Source organism: Falco rusticolus, chromosome 10 (genome assembly GCF_015220075.1).
Source record: "Falco rusticolus isolate bFalRus1 chromosome 10, bFalRus1.pri, whole genome shotgun sequence".
Lineage (NCBI taxonomy): Eukaryota > Metazoa > Chordata > Aves > Falconiformes > Falconidae > Falco > Falco rusticolus.
The window spans coordinates 73863-87455 of record NC_051196.1 but is presented as its reverse complement, the minus strand read 5'-3'; the positions used below and the strand labels follow the sequence as shown (position 1 = coordinate 87455).

Genomic DNA, 13593 nt, shown 5'->3' with positions numbered 1-13593 from the left:
TAGTGACAAGCCTGGTAGTTAAACACTGCACTCTCTGCAGAAAAGAGAGTATGTTGTACGCTTGGAGTGCTGTAGAGATTCATGGTGCTGCTCTTGTCACCTCTCAGCAGCATATTGCTCTCCTTCTCTATTTGATTTTGTAGGCTACCTCAGCAAAGCTAGCTTGAAAAACCAAAGTTTCTTGGTCTCAGCGAAGTAATCAGTGTGGCTAAAAACTGAGGGTTTGTCTTACGGCTTTTCATGTTACTATTGTGCGGCGAATGAAGAGACGGGACGCAGCTTGATGCAAGCAAATGTCAATTTATTGTACAGAAGCACGAGGTTATATACACTTTCAGAAGCTGCGCGTTTTAAGCAGATTGGTTCTTGAAGCTAAGCCTTGCATCCTAGGCAATCCCTGACTGGTGGTTAACTACCATCAATTAACAGCAAGGTGTTACCTTTCCTTGGCACCATCCGTCTCCCACTCCCCTGTGCTCTGTAAACATGCCTCATCATGTTAATTGTTGTCTAGACAAGCTCGAGCATACTCCCCTCAGCTAACTGATTGCCACGCATGGTCCTAATTGCCAGCCCGCTCCTGCATCTCCCCCTTCCTGTTGCACAAAAAGAACCTTTGAAACCGAACGAGTAAAAACAAGGCATAAGTAATAGAACAAATAAAAAAAGCAACTAAGACATATTATCAGTGTCAACATAACCCACTGTCTTTGTTCCGTACAATTTTACAATTTCCCCTTTTGGTTTTTGAACAGCTAGTACCAGGTTTGCCATGTTCTGCAGGGCCCTTGCAAACATGACAGCAACCAAGGTAATAGCAAACAAACAATACTGCCAACTGAGTGAATGGATGCCAAAAAGGCTGAAATTTTCTCAGATTTTGATAACATGTTGCTGCAGTGGGGTGCCTAAAATCCACACAGCGCATACCATCAAAATCCTCACAGCCATGTCCCTGAACCAACAACAAAGGCAGTGGCAATTTTGACTCACACTCTTAACTGCCTACCAAACAAGGTGATTTAACTCTTTAATGCTTTCCCTGCTGTTACTCTGGATAAGAGAAGAACCGCTGTGACACGTTCCCATCATAGCCTCCTACTACATTAGCATCTACAGAAAGACAATTATCGACATTCAAAGTGTAAACAATATCAGCTTCTTTTGGATTAAAATTATACATAGGTGGAAGGGCACACCAAACAAGAACTGGTTCAGTCAAAAAGTTGGAAACATCGCATGCCTTCTCTGAACATACCTCGGGGTCATTCCCTTCATTCCCTCTCCTTTTTATGCAAAGAGAAACACTTTTACCATAACAGAGAAGCCCCTATTTACATCTCTGAGCCTGGACACAAACCGCAGCTGTATGCGCCACCAGGCTCCGGGCAGAAATCGTTCATGTAGTTACATAGCTATGTATCTCTACAAGTATGCAGACACCTATTAAACACTAGATAACCATGTTTATCTTTCCTAGTCTCCTTCGCAATACCCAGCTGTTCTCTCATCTCTTGTTAGGTCAAATATTCTCCAGCTTCCTCTCCTATCTCTCTCTTCAGACATTCTCTGTCCTCCTCTTTTTTGCTTGTTAATTGCGACGAGGCAAAGGGTGTGTGTAGCTGGGTGACCATGACCTGATTTATGTTACAATCAACTAAACACTGAATACAGGAAAAAAAAAAGAAAAAGGCATGGGAGACATAAGGCAAACATCACTAAGGTGGTTAAAGATAATTATAATAAATCCTGTAATACTTTTGAGTCATGGCCCAAAGTTTCCCAGCCGTGAGAAGAGACCAAAGGCCTCCAGCCCCTGGCTCTGTTGCAGATCTTTGTTTTAAGGCTTTTGAGTTTTGTATACTTTTGTAAATTAATTCACAGTGGTCACTCAGATTCACGTAACACATCCTATCAAATTCTTCACACTTGTGTCCCTGTGCTAATAATAAAAATCAATAGCAACTCGGTTCTGTAGCAACATATGATGGACAGAATCAACATCTGTTAATAAGCCAGAAAAAAAAGAACAGTATTTGTAGTATTACTTTGTGTAGCAAGCTAGCAGCCTAATTTACTAAGCAAGTTAAGAGCGTGTACTATTCTTACAGAAGAGATTAGAGAAGCAAAAATGTGTTATGCTGCATTCCAGAACTCAGCCTGAGAATTACAGTCCGCTGTGAGTTCTGCGTTACAATCATTTGACACATGTTGGGGTTGCGATTGTGAAAGTTGCCCGTTTACAATTTTCATTGGCATTATCACAGCTAGTTGTTTTAAAAGCAACCCTTGAGCTTCCTGATGTTCGACTTGTTGCAAAATATTCTGAAGCCAATCAATCAAGTTAGTATTACAGTTAGTGACTCTCTAGGACCCTGCAAGACTCCCGCATCCTGACTGCCTTAATAGCCGTCTCATTCATTTGCAAACAGCTGTCCCTGGGATACCTTGCCTGAGTCACAGAATCGGCACAGTTAATTGCTCCAGCCAACTGCTCATAGTTAACAGCAATTCCCCGATTAAGGTTTTCAGTCAAGGCCACTACACATAGCTCACAAAAATCAAATAACCACATCATATACTGTATCAGTTAGTACCATACAAAGCAGTAACTTCCAATCATGCAGTGTGAGTGTATAAGGCTCTGCCATCACTTCAAGAAGGGACACAGCAAATGTATGATGAATCCTCCCTTCCCGCACTGCTTTGCTTAACCCTTTAACAGCCTCGTATTGCACAGGCTGCCACTCTGCAGGTTGATTTGTCTGACAAAATACTGAACATGCCCTAGCGACTCCCAAAACCCATCACTGAAGTGTTTCCCACTTGCATTCCTGCCACCAATCCCTCAGACTCCCTTTCACCCTCCCCAAAAATCCAATCAATGCATCAGGAGAGACAAGGGGGTGGGGGAAAGGTCTAGCTCCTTTTCTAGATCTATAGGACCTGGATCAAAATGTTTCTCAGGGTCAATAAAATCATTGTCCGAGTTGTCCTGTTCCCGTGCTTGGTCCTGTGTTGTGAGGGTCGCTGCAGTCAGTGACAGAAGCTTTGGGGGCAGAGGAGGTGTGGACGGAATCGCCATCGCTGACAGTGTCTTGAGAAGAGTCGCGCTGTCGGTGGAATTTACAGCTTCCTCTGGTTTAGCACCGTTAGTAGAATTAGTCCACACTTGGCAAAGAGGAGTCAGAATTTGCCACCAAGATGTTAAATGCATTCCCGACACGGTGTTCCCCTCCGCGGCAGCATCATACAATTGGCTGCTGTCTGTACACACTTTCATTCTTTCAAAGTCTCTAAAGTTTCTTGGCTGCTCACCTGTCTCGATGCATACAGGCGTTATCCTCGGGGTTTAGGTTGTCCGCCTGGTCCAGACAGCAAGACGATCGTTCGGCCAAGCCGTCTCCTCCGGAACGCAGCCCTCTTCCACGAGCTGTCTTTTTTTACCGACCAGTTCCGTCCTTATTCTTCCAAGGCTTCGGAACACCACCATAGGGGTCACCATTTGAGGAGACTGAGGCACGGACTCCCGGATCTGACTAGAAGACCTTCATGAGTCCATATACGTCTCATTCTGGGGATGAAGCCTGATTCCCCGTTATGGATTTCCCACAGCTCACCTCTCACCTCCGGAGGGATTTCTGGCCGGCTCCTGCTTCCTTTCAGCAGATCATTCAAAGTTCTGTGGGATTCGCTGCATGTCGCTCAGATAGGCGATTCGAGAGCCCTTCACGTTAGATCCTTAAACACATCACGTCGGGGTCACCAATTTGCGGTGAATGAAGAGACGGGACGCAGCTTGATGCAAGCAAATGTCAGTTTATTGTACAGAAGCACGAGGTTATATACACTTTCAGAAGCTGCGCGTTTTAAACAGATTGGTTCTTGAAGCTAAGCCTTGCATCCTAGGCAATCCCTGATTGGTGGTTAACTGCCAGCAATTAACAGCAAGGTGTTGCCTTTCCTTGGCGCCATCCTTGGCGCCATCCTTCTCACACTCCCCTGTGCTCTGTAAACATGCCCCATCATGTTAATTGTTGTCTAGACAAGCTCGAGTACATTCCCCTGAGCTGTTTGCCACGCATGGTCCTAGTTTCCAGCCCGCTCCTGCACTATTGGATCTGAAGAAGCTGGAGTTCATGTTAAAAAGCTGGGTGAGACCTCGTGCAGTAAGAATTGTAAGTCCTGTGGATCTTCTGAAAGCTTTGAAAATTACTTCATACCATCTTCCTATCATCTGCATAAAACATGACTATTCATAGTCACTGTTGCTCTGTGCTCTCATTCCAGGTGCTATCTTGGTAATGTGGATATAAGAGAAAGCAGTACAGTACAGTAGCTACAGCTTTTCCTTTGTTACTGAAATTGCTTCACAAGCACTTTCAGCTTATTCAAAAATACTATATGCAGTCCGTATTAGAAATCTACCCTGGACTTAATCAGGCACTCTGTTTCCATTCTTAAGTTACATGCTGTGTCCTAGTGTTACAAAAAGCTAAGAATAATGCCTTTCTATCTTCATTGCAATGAAGTATATTGTTTTAAATTATTAATGACAATTGAGGTGATTAATTCTTTAACTTATTATGGCCTTTGAAGAGTGTGGTGTGTTGACCTTGGCCGGATGTTGGGTGCCCACCAAGCTTCTCCATCACATACCTCCTCTGCAGAAGGGAGTGTGGGGTGTGTGTGTACGGCAGACAGGGAATAAGATTTAAAAACCCCAAACTTGCGGGTCAAGGTAAAGGCAGTTTAATGAAAGCAATAGCAACAGTTGCACTTGTGTGAAAAGCAAAGGAAAACCAAAGATGTTATTCTCTACTTCCCCTCTGGAGGCAATGGTTGGCCACTTCCTAGGAAGCATAGCTTCAGTGTGGGTAGTGGTTGCTCTGGAAGACAAATGTCATAAATAATAAATGCCCTCCCTTCTCCTTTCTCTTAGCTTTTATATCTGAGCAAATGTCATGTGGTATGCCTAGGACAGCTGACCCAAACTGACCATATCCCCTCCCAGGATCTTGCCCAGCCTACTGGTGAGGTGGGGAGAAGGTTGGAGAGACAGTCTTGATGCTGTCTGAGCACTGCTCAGCAGCAGCTGAAGGCTGGTGTGTTATCACTGCCTTTCTAGCTACTAAGACAAAAGCACAGCACTGTTGAGGGCTGCTACGGGGCTCAGCCAGACCCAATACAAGGCATAATGTTGTTGTTGGTTTCTATGCATGGCTATTCCAGAGGAGACGCTTTTTTGTGCTTGGCAGCAAGTTTACTTTTTATGGATGTCAAGTACTTGATGTAGAGGTTCTTCTGACATGCATTTGTGTGTACAGGTAAGGAAGATCTTCCTTTGTTGCATTGTCTCTCCACTCTCCAAACATGTTGATAAAGCTTGTTTCTTTGCATTAAGATGGGAATCAAGTTTTAAGTTCCAAGTATTTAAATACTTCCATTATTGTTTTTCATTCCTACCTGTTGTTTGATTTAGATAGGTACAAGTGGAGCTGCATTTTGGAGACAAAGCCCTACAACTTAAAACAAGGGAGACAGAAACAACAGTTCATGGTTTATTTGGTGTTGGAGCTGGTACTACAGTTGGACAGTCACTGTCTTCTGCAGAAACCTTAACATTTTTTAAACATGCTTAGGAGACAAACTTACAACTAGGCTGATATAGTACACAAAAATAAGGTTCTCTAAAAAAAAAAAAATACACAAAAAATTTAGAGCAGTGTTAGGAAAATAGATTTGGACCTACCCATAGTGAAATACTTACATCAGGTGGCAGAGAAAGTTGACAATCCTTTAACTGCGAGATAATACTTTGGTTTGACATTGTGTAATAGTTACTTATTGTTCTGAACCAACATTAAACAAGATAAGGAAAAGGCAAAGGGTTTTCTAGGCAGTGCTGCTTTGAGTGTTGGATTTCTGTTACACTACTGCACTGTACAAGACTGACTAGGTTATCTAGCTCTGGCAAAGAACAGGCGTGTCTGAACAGGGAAAACCCTACCGTAGTTTCCTAATGGTGTCTTGAAGAACATCACTTGTTCAGATTCAAGCTTTTTGTGTGTTCTAGTTAAGATACATATGTTGAAAGACTTAACCTGGAAAGTGCAATGTTAAGACAAACCACTAAACCCATTAAACTGCAGAGTGAACTGGTTGGGCAGATTTAAAACTGTAATTCCTTCTGGATTCCCCAGAGTGTATCTGCACTCTTCCTTAATTTGTCTTCTTCCTCAGGTTTAAGGATCATCTTCACTACATCAGTGATGCCACTATTGCCCAGTACACAAGGAACACTTAGAAAGACATCATCTTTTATTCCATGCAGGCCCTGAAAAGTAGGTAAGGATAGTTAGGCTAGAATTTGTGTATGTCTGTGTATTTTATAGAATATCCTGTCAGGAAAAACTCAACTGAGTTAGCAAAAAGGGGCTGCTCACCTTAACAATTGTAGAGATCGGGTGCACTCTTCTTAAATTCTTCATAATAGTTTCAGCTAGGTCTGCCACAGAAAGGCCAATAGCCCATGATGTGTACCCCTTCAGTTTGATGACCTCATAGGCACTACAAAGACAAAGTCACTCATTAAAAAACAAGTATCATCAACTGAAATATTTGAAGTTTGTAAGAAGGGCTTTTGGAGGTGCCTTACTGTGGAGACATCAGAAGCTTGACTGATTTGCTGACAGGACTGAAATGAACTCAGCAGTGAAGAATTGTATTTGCAGTTTACGCTACTGCCTGTAGTTATACTGGGAAGTTGGAAGTTAAAGCACTTCCCTAATTCAAAGTTCACTAACGGTGAAAAATTAACTCTGCCAAATCTACATTACTCTTTAAAGTATTATTTCAAGTCCTGTTATGTCTGCATCTTGATAATTAGTTTTGGGCTACTATGGTATTTATGAAACCAGATACAGACACTGCAGTTCAGAGATACTATAGCTCTTCATAATTTGTTATTGTATTGAAAAAAAAAAAATCAGTATTTACCTGTCCACCACCTGCTTATGGACCTCCTTCCAGTGCTCCTTGTCTGCATCAGTTCCCAAGTCTGGATGAAGAGCCTTCAGGGAGACGCCAGCAACATTTACTCCGCTCCAGACAGGTACTGAGATTTGCACATAGATTAATTATCTCACAAGGAAACTTAAGTACTTTGCAAAGTTTTCTCAGAGAAAGAATTGATTCCAAATGAGTCCTGAGTGTCAAGAAGCAGTGCTGCTGGAAGGTAACTGCAGCAGTTCCTGCTGTCAGGAAGCAGCTCTAGTGCTGCTAGAGTACAGGTTAGAGAAAACTGCTCTTTCTCCTGTTCTCTAGACTTGCCCTCTGCACTTCAATTCCTATATGGAGTTCTTGGAGTAATTAAGAGATGCCAGTGAAGACAACTGAGTGACTATCAGTAGGTCTAGTGCAGGTCTTTGGGAGTCCTTTGCAGAGAATGTTACCCTTTTGCTTTTTCAGTTGTGAGGTGTGTGTGGGGTTTTTTTTTTTTTAGAGTTATGGGAACAACTTAGCCTAGAAATTTTTAGCCTCCTCAGGTTACAGTAATGACCTTTTCAAAGCAGAGTAACTCAGGTCAAATGTAGATCATCTAGGGTTACTCTGTGCAGCAAAACCTTAAAGCAGGACTTGCATTCTTGGGTGCTGCAGTGCAAAGGTTTTTGAGCAACATTTTGCTGTAGCTTTTGGAGATACTTGCAAACAAAGTTTCAGGAAAAAGTTCTGTGTAGCAGCCAGGCACTTACCACTGGAATCTCCATGCTCTCCAACAATCCATCCATGGCAGCTCAGAGGATGGATGCCCAGTCTTTCTCCCATGAGGTGGCGGAAACGGGCAGAGTCCAGATTGCAGCCACTACCAATAACACGGTGTTTAGGAAAGCCACTGATCTTCCACGCCACGTAGGTCAAAATATCCACTGTAAGTAGAACAGGGAGGATAACAAGTGCCACTCATGAGCGGTTTGATAACTAGGATGGTATCTTCTGTTCATCTGTAAGGGTTTTATTTGCATGCTAGTTATGTAGAATAGAACACCAATGCCTATCACCACACCTCTTTAGAACATAGTGACTGTTCTAAAGGTGGAATTGAGAGGCTGTTTATGCTACACATGCACTTAGGACACAGTCAGGGGTACTGCTATGCGGAAGATCACTTAAAAGGCAACTGAAGACCCATGTTGAAGGGAACTTTATTTCTCAGAGGACCAGCTTGCTGAGTGCTGATAGGGAAGATAACACTTCTTGCCTGTGCTTGGTTATACTAGTAAACTAATGCCACATTACTGAAGAAAACACTACTCTAAGCCAAACCCTTTTAAGGCAACACAAGACAAACCTGGGTTTGAAACAATAAGCAGCTTGCAATCAGGACTGTATTTAACAACATTAGGAATGATGAATTTGAAGATATTGACGTTGCGCTGGACCAAGTTCAGGCGGCTTTCTCCTTCTTGCTGACGGGCACCAGCAGTGACAATGACCAGCTTGGAGTGTGCAGTCACACTGTAATCTGCAGACAAAAGGTTGTGTCAGACATGACCTCTTTCTACACACAGTTCAGAAGTTCTCAGTTCCTTTTAGTATTGGTGAGGGTGCAAAAATTGTCCTGGTGGTTGTTACCCTAGTCTTTGTTTCTACAGAAAGTTAAGTTTTCTTTTAAGACTGTGCCTTGTTGCCACAAGTGGCAACCTTAAGGGCATGTCAAAATCTTAACATGCCAAACATGGGCAGTGATATTCCACACGTTTCAGGCACAGGTGGGTATAGGGGTAGCTGCCAGGATAGCATCCAGTGCAGTTAACTAAAGGTATGAGATGGCTAGCATTTGCCCAGGTCAGGTTGCCACTAAACTTAAAGCTATCAGACATGTATAGCCAAGAAGTAAACAGTAATGCATTCAGGGGCTGACTGACTGTGAAATAAAAGTACTTCAGAAATTAATCTTTCTGAATGGACTGGTGAACTACTTGGGTTCTTATGACTGAACTGGAGGGTTCCTACTTGGACTGGGCTTAACAAGGTATACGAAACAATGTCAGCTGAGTAATATTTCTGTAGGAACAGAAATTAAGCAAGCTTTCCTCTTAATAATTATGATGCCAGGCTAAGCACTAGACTCATATGACCAGATTGAGATCCAAACTGGCTATCACCATTCAGAAATAATGAGCACATTAGAGCAGACTACTTGCCTTTGCCAGAGATGATTTTTGGTGTTCTAAGGAAAAGGCTCCCATGCTGGAGATCTAGCATCTCTCCTCTGAGCTTGTCCTCCACAACATCAACAAGGGCAAGTTCATCAGCCAAGTCCTACAAGAGACCAAGATTAAATAGTGAGTTTATTGCCCCTTTGAGCAAAGTATCCTATTTGTAAACTGTGAAATTACAATTATTTTAAAAGCAGTGATCTACTTAAGCAGTTTTGCTTATCTGTAACACTTGTTCCCCGAAAGTACTTGGATCAGTTTCCTGGGATGTCACTTTGAATGATTTGTACTTTTCATGTTCTACATTCTGTGTGGAATAGTTGTAAAATTCAGCAGGGCAATGATAAAGAATAATTTAATAGCTGTTCATAAACAACCTATTTTCTAGTTAACACCAGGCTTGCTTTTTGTTAACCACAGCATTTTCAATATAACAATGCAATGCAGAGGACAAGTCATTCAGAGTGCTCAGGAGTGTTTTTTTCTAGTCCGCACTGCAAAGAACTTTTCCACTGCACAATCTGCTTCAGACAAAATGAACCCTCAGTTCTTAATCTTTTTGTATGTTTAGGAGTGTTAGAGGACTCCCAGTTAGAAGGGAGTCTGAAAGTCCTTCAAAGGTAAATGCAGCTGTTAAGTCAAGATGATATATAAAACATGTTCTGTCAATACCAGAGTAAACTTCTTTTACAAGAACTACAGCTTTTTGTTCTCTTGTCAATAGCTTGAAGATTGCTGCTTCACTTCAGGCCCAAACAACAGAAGGTACAACCAGAAGTTCATCTCGTGTGCTAGCCCAGTCAGTCTCATAAGGGGGATTACTATTTGTCCCTTCTTTAGGCCTCAGGTAGTCACAACTGTGCTGCTTCCTCCCAAGTCTCACCTTCATCAGGATGCTGATAGCACAGGCCATTCCAACTGCACCCACACCAACCACACTGATCTTATTGTGGGCATGACTCTGCTCCTGTTTGTGGACATTGTGGATGAGCTGATCCTTGAGAGACATGGTGCACTTCTGAAAGGAAAGCAGCAGATTATTCCTTCAAGCTTTGGAGCTTTTACTGACACCATAATGTTTGTGTCAAGCAAGACAGACTTTATTTGAGGATGTTAAAGTTCACATGCCTAAAAAATCTGGCAGTATGTGCCTGTATGCAACAAAATGGCTGAAAAAACCTGAAGTATTGATAACAACACACTGCTTAAGCTCGCCATAGCTTTCCCTCAAATACAGCCTGAGAACCACTGAAGACATAGCTGGGTGGCACTCCAGCGTTGGTACGTTGTTCTAAATGGCTGTCAGTATTACATTTCGGTACAGGGAGCCATTTTAGTACTTCTAAGCACAGCATGGTCTAACAATCTCCATTCTACTGCCCTGGAAAACTACTACTCTGTGCCCTGAGAGCCTTTCCAGAGCTGAAGTTACGGAATGCTTCAGCAAGCCCTTCTTAAGCACGGCGCTATCCTCGAAGTCAACTCCGTGGGTTTATTTTAAAGTGAGACTGCACAGTTTCGAATTAAGATGTCTAGAGCCTGGCATTCCCATTTCTCTCCCCGCCACAGTTTCAGTCGCCAGCTGCACGGCAGCCCGGCAGCGCGGGCTCTGCCGGAGCGGCACGGCGGCGGCAGCCCTGCCCACACCCGCGGGGCGCTGCCGGCGGCGCCGTCCGGGCCCTGGCGCAGCCCCGCCCAGCCCGGGAGCCCGCGGCTGGGGCCGCCTCGCAGGCGCTGCGCGCGCAGACGTCGCTGCACAGGCGGGGGCGGGCGGGGCCCTCTGCGCTCTCGCTCCGGGGGCGCTGCAGCGGCCGCCCCCCTGCCCCGGGCGCTGGGCTCGGCGTGCGGCCCTCGCCCTGGCACCCTCGGCCGCACCCAGTCCCCAGACGCGCCGGGGAGGGAGCGCTACCGCCCCGAGAGCTGCGGGCCGGGGCTGCTCCAGCGAGCCCCGGGCCCCCCGCAGAGCCCCGCGGTCGCGGGCTACTGCCGTCCCCGGGGGGCAGCAGCTCGAGGGAGGGGCGGGCGGCCGAGCAGGGCGGGGCGCCGCCACCCCCCCACCGGGCCGCACACCGGGGCCGTAGCCGGCCGCTCCCCGGCGAAAGGGACTCGGTCGAGCAGGCGGCGCCGAGCGAACCGCAGTCCGAGCAGCTCCACGTCGGGGGGCCGCCGCCTATCCCGCCCCGCAGCAGCCAGCCCCCCGCACCCCATCCCCCCCCACACCCGTCCCGCGGAGGCGATCGCACCTACCGAGTATCCTCAGCTACGTGCTGTGGCAGCAGGGCGGGGAGGTGCCGGCCGCCGTCTTAAGTAGGGGCCGGGCGGCTGACGTGGGGCGGGCGGGCCGCGGCAGTGGAGACGTGCCCGTTGGCACGTCGGGTCGGAGAGGAGGCGGGGGGGGGGGGCGCGGCGCGCGCGCGTTGTACCGGCGCGGCGGGGGGTGAGGGGCGGGGGTCAGTAGTGCTTGGTCCGGTGGCGGCGGCTTTGGGACGCGCGGCCCGCAACGGGCGGCCCTATGCGGGAAGCTGAGGCGGGCGAGGAGCGGCTCAGCCCTGCCGGCGCCCCGCAGCCCCCCTGGGGGCCCTCGGGCGGGCCCGCCTCAAGCCCGAGACGGCCTGGCCGGGCTGCGGCTCCGCGCTGCGCCGGCGGGAAGGTTCCCCTCATGGCGGTACTGCGCGGGCGGGTGCCGGCGGTGTGAGGCGTTCGGTGCCGAGGGCGAGGAGGACGCGCAGCGCGCGCGCAGCCGGCGGGCGGCGCCCTCGGGGACAAGGGCAGCGGAGCTCAGGCCGTTCTGGTCCCCGTTCGCCGGCCGCGCCGCTCGGTGCCCGCTCCGCGGAGCCGGGCCAGCCCCGCCGCCGGCCCCAGCCGCTCCGGTGTATGGCCGTAGCTCCGGGTGGAGCCTGTTGTCGACTGGCTAGAAACCTGCTTCTGATTTCCATCTAAATCTGCACATGTTCGGGGTTTTTATACAGACATTATCCTCTGGCGTTTACTTCCCCTTTCCGTCTGTGTGTGTACCCAACTGCCATTCATTTGCTGTTTTAACTACATAAGCTAAGCCTTTTCATAAGCTAAGTCTAGCAGGCTGGGGGGTGTGCTCTGGTCATTGGAATGGCCTTTCCACGGGCTCGCGGTTACCACGCTTTTCTTTTAGAGAGGCTGCTGTGTGGAGTGTCTCAGACAGCCTTCTTGGTGGCACCTGGAACAGGAACACTCATGTTTTCCTGTCCTTCCTGGATATGTGGTGACTGGAGTCGCCCTGTCTTTTCACAGTCACACCACACCATCAGCCAGCTCTATTCACCCTGTGCTTGGTTAGTAAACCTAAAGTCCTTCCCCTTTTCGCTTATATCCTGCTAGGATACTAACAAAGAGCAAACCCCTACACATTTTTATTGTTTCCTAGATGCCCGAAGTTTCAATTTTATACTGTGCTACAAGGTTGTCCTTTACCAAAACTACTTTCGGTAAACCCGTGCTACCTTTTATCTCTTTCTCCATTGAATTTCATGTTTGTAGTTAAACTTTTCTTTGCAAGTTTTCCTGAAGAACTGCACAGATGTGAGAAGCACAGGCCCAAACGGCTTCCACCATGGCTCGCTTCTGGAATCCTTGCTGTTCTCTGGTCCTGTGGTAATGCCTCCAAGTCAGTAAATGTACTTAAAATCCCTGCACCTGGATTTGTGGTTTACTGTGCATTGGGATTATGGGATGGAGAATGTCTGGTTCCTGTAGCTGGAGTACAGCAGACTCTGAGTTTTGCTCACCAGCTGGCTGTGTTCATTTATTATCTTGTGCCCGTTTCTCCCTTCTACCCCTCTTCTTAGGCTTTCTGGCTTTATGCCATGGATTAATGTGTTCATCCTTAATGAAAATAAGAGAAGCGTTAATTTGATCTTGTGTGAGTAGCTGTTACCTTTATTTTCCCATTCTTGCCTTACAGTGATACTTTTTTCACCACTCCCCATCCCCCACCCCCCCCTTTTTTTTTTAATTTCTTGTAGCTACGGTAGCTTTGTGATGTCTTAGTTTCCTTTTGGGTTTCTAAGTCTAGCTGATTTTTGGCAGTATCTGTCCAGGGCTTCTAGGACATGCTTGACTTCCTTTCTGAGGTGCTTATCTTGCGATGGCAGAAGTCCTTCCTTACTAATTAATGCCTTTGTCTTCCTCAACCCGTAACGACCTTTCCATCTCTTTTTTTTGTCTGGGATGTCTTTTCCCTCTTCTAAAGTCACTTTATATAGTTTACCTCTTAGTCACTATAGTTAGCCAATTTACAAAGGAGATTGCATGGAGGTCCTCATCTCCCCACGACCTCACTGTGCGTGCAAGTATAAAACATGGCCTTCGGCCATGCTAGAGCAGAGCAGATGGT

General features: G+C 46.5%; 1 protein-coding gene across 1 annotated transcript; it reads right to left on the bottom strand.

Moving 5' to 3' along the window:
- Nucleotides 1-5543: 5543 nt before the first annotated feature.
- Nucleotides 5544-11599, bottom strand: LOC119154635 (L-lactate dehydrogenase A chain). Its single transcript, XM_037402462.1, has 8 exons — nt 11469-11599; nt 10105-10239; nt 9207-9324; nt 8351-8524; nt 7755-7928; nt 7000-7117; nt 6447-6570; nt 5544-6337 (listed from the first exon to the last, which is right to left on the bottom strand). The coding sequence occupies exons 2-8, from the start codon at nt 10228-10230 to the stop codon at nt 6173-6175; spliced, it is 999 nt and encodes a 332-aa protein (XP_037258359.1). The 5' UTR covers nt 10231-10239; nt 11469-11599; the 3' UTR covers nt 5544-6172.
- Nucleotides 11600-13593: the final 1994 nt, after the last annotated feature.

What these genes read in the sequence shown, in the direction of transcription:
- LOC119154635 (XM_037402462.1), bottom strand. Translation starts at nt 10,230, where the DNA reads ATGTCTCTCAAGGATCAGCTCATCCACAATGTCCACAAACAGGAGCAG. An exon ending in CTATCAGCATCCTGATGAAG is followed by an intron (nt 9,325 to 10,104) that starts GTGAGACTTGGG and finishes GGTCTCTTGTAG; the next exon opens with GACTTGGCTGATGAACTTGC. An exon ending in CGATCTCTACAATTGTTAAG is followed by an intron (nt 6,338 to 6,446) that starts GTGAGCAGCCCC and finishes CCTACTTTTCAG; the next exon opens with GGCCTGCATGGAATAAAAGA.